Source organism: Euphorbia lathyris, chromosome 10 (assembly GCF_963576675.1).
Source record: "Euphorbia lathyris chromosome 10, ddEupLath1.1, whole genome shotgun sequence".
Taxonomy (NCBI): Eukaryota; Viridiplantae; Streptophyta; class Magnoliopsida; order Malpighiales; family Euphorbiaceae; genus Euphorbia; species Euphorbia lathyris.
This window is the reverse complement of record NC_088919.1, coordinates 35,114,637-35,120,880: the sequence shown is the minus strand read 5'-3', so window position 1 is coordinate 35,120,880 and position 6,244 is coordinate 35,114,637. Positions and strand designations below refer to the sequence as shown.

The 6,244-nt window shown below is 36.2% G+C and overlaps 2 protein-coding genes across 2 annotated transcripts; one reads left to right on the top strand and one right to left on the bottom strand.

Annotated features, from left to right (window-relative positions):
• Window positions 1-875: 875 nt before the first annotated feature.
• On the top strand, window positions 876-3,561 carry LOC136208752 (uncharacterized). Its single transcript, XM_065999907.1, has 5 exons — window positions 876-1,619; window positions 2,273-2,357; window positions 2,480-2,649; window positions 2,792-3,066; window positions 3,183-3,561. The coding sequence occupies exons 1-5, from the start codon at window positions 1,244-1,246 to the stop codon at window positions 3,360-3,362; spliced, it is 1,086 nt and encodes a 361-aa protein (XP_065855979.1). The 5' UTR covers window positions 876-1,243; the 3' UTR covers window positions 3,363-3,561.
• LOC136208753 (polygalacturonase inhibitor-like) lies at window positions 3,526-4,756 on the bottom strand. The gene has a single exon (XM_065999908.1). It carries the CDS (start codon window positions 4,750-4,752, stop codon window positions 3,739-3,741), a length of 1,014 nt encoding a protein of 337 aa, XP_065855980.1. The 5' UTR covers window positions 4,753-4,756; the 3' UTR covers window positions 3,526-3,738.
• Window positions 4,757-6,244: the final 1,488 nt, after the last annotated feature.

Below are 6,244 nucleotides of genomic sequence, written 5' to 3'. Positions count from 1 at the left end.
GAAGCTAATCTATTTTTATGGTCGAGTTTAAGAAGCTGACGACACGAAACAAATAAGTTTAGAGAGCTGGTAAGATACTAATAAAATTCAGAAAATCAATCTATTACTGTGGACAAATTCAGAGCTCATGACATATTTAGTAAATTTTAATTGATACTCCATTTAATAGGATAAATTAAAGGGTAAATTTCAAATAAAACCCCGTGGTTTCACTAATTTTCAGATAAAGGACTGTGGTTTACTTTTGTCAAAATGAGGATTGAGGTTTCACACTTGGATTAATGCTATTAAAACTATCTTTAACGACCTTAAAATGAAAATTTTTAAGAATTAAAGTTGTTCAATATCATATTTTCTATGGAACTACATTTTCGATTTTCAAAAATCATTTTTTTTGGAACTTTCTCTCTCTAAACATTAACTTTCTCTCTCTTTACCAAACTTCATTTAAATGGTCTCAAAATAAAAAAGTTGAAGAATTAAAGTTGCTTAGAATATTAGTAGTTCTTAAAATATGTCATTTTTGAAGTTGTCAAGGGTGATTTTAATAGTATCAATCGAAAAAGTCCTTATTTTGCTAAAGTTGAAAACTTCAATCCTCGTTTTGACAAAAAGTAAACCACAATCCTTTATCTGAAAATTAGTGAAACCACAAGGGTTTTATTTGAAATTTACCCTAAATTAAACTAATAATTCTTCATAATAATGAAAGGATAAGGATTTCTATAATTTAGATAAAACTAGACCATCAAGCTACCAAACAAACGGCGAAGGAAACCAGGTTTGGTCTCGGCACGTGGGACCCTTATCCACCGTGGCATTGTCTCTTTTACATAAAAACATAATAAAATCCTCAGCCCCCAGTTTTTGGTGCCCCCAGTTTTTGGTTCATCACATTTACAACTCCTCTTCTCGCCCTTTTCTTCGCGTCTCGTTTACATGTTTTTGGATCTTCCCTCGATTCTCTCACTCTTCCCTCTTTTCTCTCAAAGATTTCGAGTTTTTAGATCAAACTATATGATTTTCCATTGAAAAAATCCAGTTGATTTTTTGGGACCAATTCTATTTTATTCAAATCTTAAAATTCCATTGGGGTTGATTTTTAAATTTGCGGCTTTTGCTTCAAACCCTTGCTAATAATTGAATTCATTGTACATTATCTTCTGGGTTTAGTTCTAATTAGCAATCCAGATTAAAATATTTCAAAATCTTTTTTGGTGTTTTAGCTTATTGGATTGGAACAATGGTGACAGTCAATTTAGGAATGCTCCATTATGTGGTTGACCACATATATGGGGCATTTATGCACAGAAGCAAAATTAGTCCACCATTCTTCTCGAGAGGATGGGGTGGGTCGAAGCTTGAGCTTTTGGAGAGAATGATCAAGCAGCTATTCCCTGAAGTGGAAGGACAGAATTGGCCTCCCAATTTGGTACAGCCTATTTGGAGAACAGTTTGGGAGAATAAAAATGCTTGTTTAAGAGAAGGGGTCTTTACGACCCCTTGTGATGAGCAGCTTCTGAGCGCATTGCCTCCTGAGAGTCATACTGCAAGGGTTGCTTTTCTTGCCCCAAGATATGTTCCTCCACAGAATATGGCCTGTGTGGTTCATCTTGCAGGTAACCTACTCTATCTGCTTCAAATTTTATATGATAGCATTTCAATTATCTCACACCTTGATCTCCATTTTTTTTTTGTAAGTTTGCATTAACATTAGTTTGTTAATTTTTCTGATAGAGAATTTGGATTGGAAATCTATTTTGGGTGGTTTCATGTTAATTGGAAAGATTGTGGAGTAAATTTTTGTCCGTAGTTTCAAATTCAGTTTTGTTAGCAGATTTTGCTATAAGTTTGCTTCATGACCATCTACGCGTGGTTCAGCATAGTACTTGCATTGCATCCTTTTGGGAGCTAAACTTCAAATCCACTTGTCTTTTAGACATTCTCTGCAAAGGGGTACAAACACAATTTCAATCATTTCATAACTTGGCTATAATTCTGCCTCTGGTTTGTTATATTGACATTCAATTGAGCAAAACATTGTTTTTTTCATGTTGCCAGATGTCTTCTACCTTTACTAGTCCTCCTGAATAATCGAAACTTCTTCTTCCTTTGACTTAATTCGTTCCGTTTTAATACAAAATGATACTGTCTTCTTATCAAAATTGGATTTGAATTGAGATGGAAGTTTGAGTTTTTACTACTATCAGTTGCAAATTTGACAGATATGACTTAGCTGGTTTGGATTATATGTTGTAGTTTCCTTTTTCAGGCACTGGGGACCATTCATTTGAACGTAGATTACGTCTTGGTGCCCCTTTGTTGAAGCAAAACATTGCAACCATGGTGCTGGAGAGGTTAGAGTTAATCTACTTCTATTCGCTCCTAACTTATAAAAGATGAAGATTTGTTTTTTTTTTTTTTTTGTGTGTGTGTGTGTGTGTATGAGCTTCTGATTTGATGAAAACATGTATTGCAGCCCTTTCTATGGACAAAGACGCCCTATGCTGCAGCGTGGTGCAAAACTTTTGTGTGTCAGTGACTTGCTTTTATTAGGTAGAGCAACTATTGAGGAGACACGTAGTCTTCTACATTGGCTAGACCATGAGGAAGGATATGGCAAGATGGGTGTTTGCGGACTTAGCATGGGTAAGAGCATTTTTCTCTCACAATAACTCTAAATTTGACTGTTAACCATAATCCGGGCGCCATAAATCAAAAAAATACTGTAAGGATGTCTAATATTTTTTTTCTTATGTATTTCAAAAATTTATGATCTCATTGAATTTAGGGGGAGTTCATGCTGCAATGGTTGGATCATTGCACCCTACACCTGTTGCAACATTCCCTTTTCTCTCCCCACATTCTGCTGTTGTGGCATTCTGTGAGGGTATATTAAGGTATGGCACAGCATGGGAGGCACTGAGGCAAGATCTTGCAGTACAAAAGACTGCAATTACTCTCGAGGAAGTGCGAGAACGGATGCGAACTGTATTGTCTCTCACAGATGTCACACGCTTTCCGATTCCCAAAAATCCAAATGCTGTCATATTTGTTGCTGCAACTGTAAGTAATATATCTTAGTATTGCCATATGATTCATTATAACTAGGTCGTATTTTCAGTAATTGTTTACAGAAGTTTTGTTTCAGAAACTTATTGAATCATGATAATGTGTTGTAGGATGACGGTTATATACCAAAGCATTCAGTTTTGGAACTGCAAAAGGCTTGGCCAGGATCAGAGGTGAGATGGGTTACTGGTGGGCATGTCTCATCGTTTCTTCTGCATAATGATCAATTTCGTAAGGCAATTGTTGATGGGCTAAACAGATTACAGTGGAAGGAACCGCAAGTGCAATAAATATCGCATACAAAGAAGACTACCATTGTTTTATTCGGTAATTTCTTCGGCCATAATTCTTGATGAACTTGTAAATGTAGTAATGTACCATAACTGATATGTTAACTACACCCCTCCTGTGAGAACAAGGGGCGTTTTGTCAATCAAATACCCGTTTCTCAGGTGATCTCAAATAAAATATTTTGCTTTCTTTGTGTTTCGTTGTTGTTGTTGTTGTAAATGGTAAAACATTAGTCATTTGATGGAATGATATATTTGAGTTTTGAAATTGCACACAATTATTAGAAAGATACTAGTCACCACCATCTCTCTTTTGAACCTTGTGCACTGAGAAGTTACAGATGACTAAAACACAAATAGCATCCGGGCACTGCTCCTACTTGCAGCTTGGAAGAGGGGTGCCACACAAGCACCGGTTATGAAAATACGTGGAGTAATCGAAGCTCTGCAACTTACCGCCCACCGGAATTTGGCCGCAAAGCCTATTGTAACTCACATTAAATAACTGCAGACTGAGTTTAGTCATCTCCTCAGGAATACTACCGTAAATTTTGTTGTGATTAAGATCCAAAAGTCCCAAGCTGGCTGGAAAAACAACCTTTGACAGATCAAACTCCAACAAATTCCTCGAGAGATCTATGGTTTGAGTAGTTTTATTGGGTCCGAACAACATAGAAGCATCGCCTTCAAGTTTGTTTCGAGAGAAATCAATGACATAGAAATCCAAATTGCCTAAAGATGCAGGAATTTCACCTGAAAGTTGATTATGTGACAGATAAATAGAAGGCACTTTTCCTTGAAATGCACCGAAGGAGGCAGGTATAGTTCCTGTAAGCTTGTTCCTGTCCAAATGAATAGCATCAAGATTTGGCAGTAAAGCAAGAGAGCTTGGAATTGATCCTGAAAGACTATTAAAAGCCAAGTCCAAGAAATTGAGATTCTTGAGTTGGCTGAGGAATTCAGGTACAGAGCCAGTCAAGTTTAACCAGCTGAGCCTAAGAAAGGTGAGATATTCAAGCTTAGCAATGGTGGGTTGAATTGGACCAGTAACGTTTGTTAGTTTGTGGAATTCAAGGGTGTGAAGATAAGGCAAATCACCAATTGCAGGAGGAAGTTGGCCGGAAAGTTCGCCGGCGAAAATGGTGAGGGCGATGATACGGTGGGTGGTGGAGTCACACTCAACTTGATACCAGTGGCAGCAATCGGTGTCTGATTTCCAGGAGGCAAGGAGGTATGGATTTCCAAAGTCTTTTTTGATTTGAAGCAGAGCTTTCTTATCTTGAGGATTACATGTTTCTGAGAGGGAAAAGGAAAAAGAAAGGAGAGTGGAAATGAGAAGAAGGTACAAGATAAGGTTCTTCATTTTCTGCAATTGGAAAATTGCAAGCATTAAACAAAATGATAATGAATAATAATAAATAAGAAAAGTGTGTTGATTTATAGGGGAGAAGCAATGATTTGTTTGGGTGAGAAAGATGACGCAGTATATGATGAAATAGATATACAAGTAATTTGAAAACTCAAACCAAGGGATGTTACCGACATAATTTCATTGCAAATCTATAAAACTGCCCTTATTTATTCTTTATATTAATTTCATTTATATATTTAATGGAATAAGGTATTAAAAATAGGTCTAACGTTTTTGGAAAGTACCAATTTAGCCTCCACGTTCAAAATAGTATCAATATATGCTTAACGTTTACAACATAATATCAATTTAAGCTTAACGTTTACAACATAACATCAATTTAAGAATTACTAACAGAATGTGACACATCATCCATTAATTCTGCCAACTCAGCGTCACATCACATAAGATACCACCTAAGGTTTGTAGAAAGTATCAATTTAGGCCTCACGTGTAAAATAGTATAAATATAGATTTAACGTTTACAAAATAATACGAATTTAAGCTTAACGTTTATAAAATATATCCAATTTAAGCTGTGTCAAAAAGATATTTTTATTTTTCTAGTATGGTACAAATTAAGGAACTGATATTAGGCACCTTAGATTTTGTGTGGCGTGATGTTCACACGCCCACGTATGAATATTTTTTTTCCAATTTTAAATTTTAATTATTATTATTCTAAACAATTCTAAATATTATAATTATTAACATTATAATTTGAATTATAATTATTAACATTATAATTAAATAATATACATGAAGTATTAAATATGTATTTAAAAAAAAAGTTCTACTAAATTTTAAACAAGGGCTAAATTACAACAAGTCAATTCATCCGGTTCCATTCCTCCATAATCTACTCCAGATCAGTCCTAACTGGTGGAGCCTGCTCAGCGGGCACGAGTGCGATCGCCCGCTGAGCCACACCTGCCAAACGACTAACCCACTACACAAAATTAAATGTTAGAAAAAAAAACATAGGTAAAACAATAATAAATAAATAATAAAAAAACTTACATATTTGCTGTTGGAGCGAGAATGGTGGATCAGCGCATCCTGAGGGGCACGAAGCAGACGAGGATGTGAATATCGTCTGTACCACTCTATGTACCCGGCAACACAAGCACTAGGATCGGCTCCAACTGTCTGGCATCTCCTCCGATCAACGCCCCTAGTAGATGAAAATCTACACCAAGTATCATCAACTGTCACTCTGGAATGCACGAGTCTGTACGATACAGACTTCCATGACCGAAATGCAGTATCAGGTCTAATATGCTCATCTGGGGATAGTCTGAACATAACCGACCCAACGAAGTACTCGGTCGGGCATATATAGCTCAATAATATCTCTACATCGTATCCACCTGGCGTAGGACATTCGAAGCTGATCATCATCGACGACTGGACCATAAGGCAACCACATCACCTGCAAAAAAAATAAAAATATAATAACATGTTAATAAGA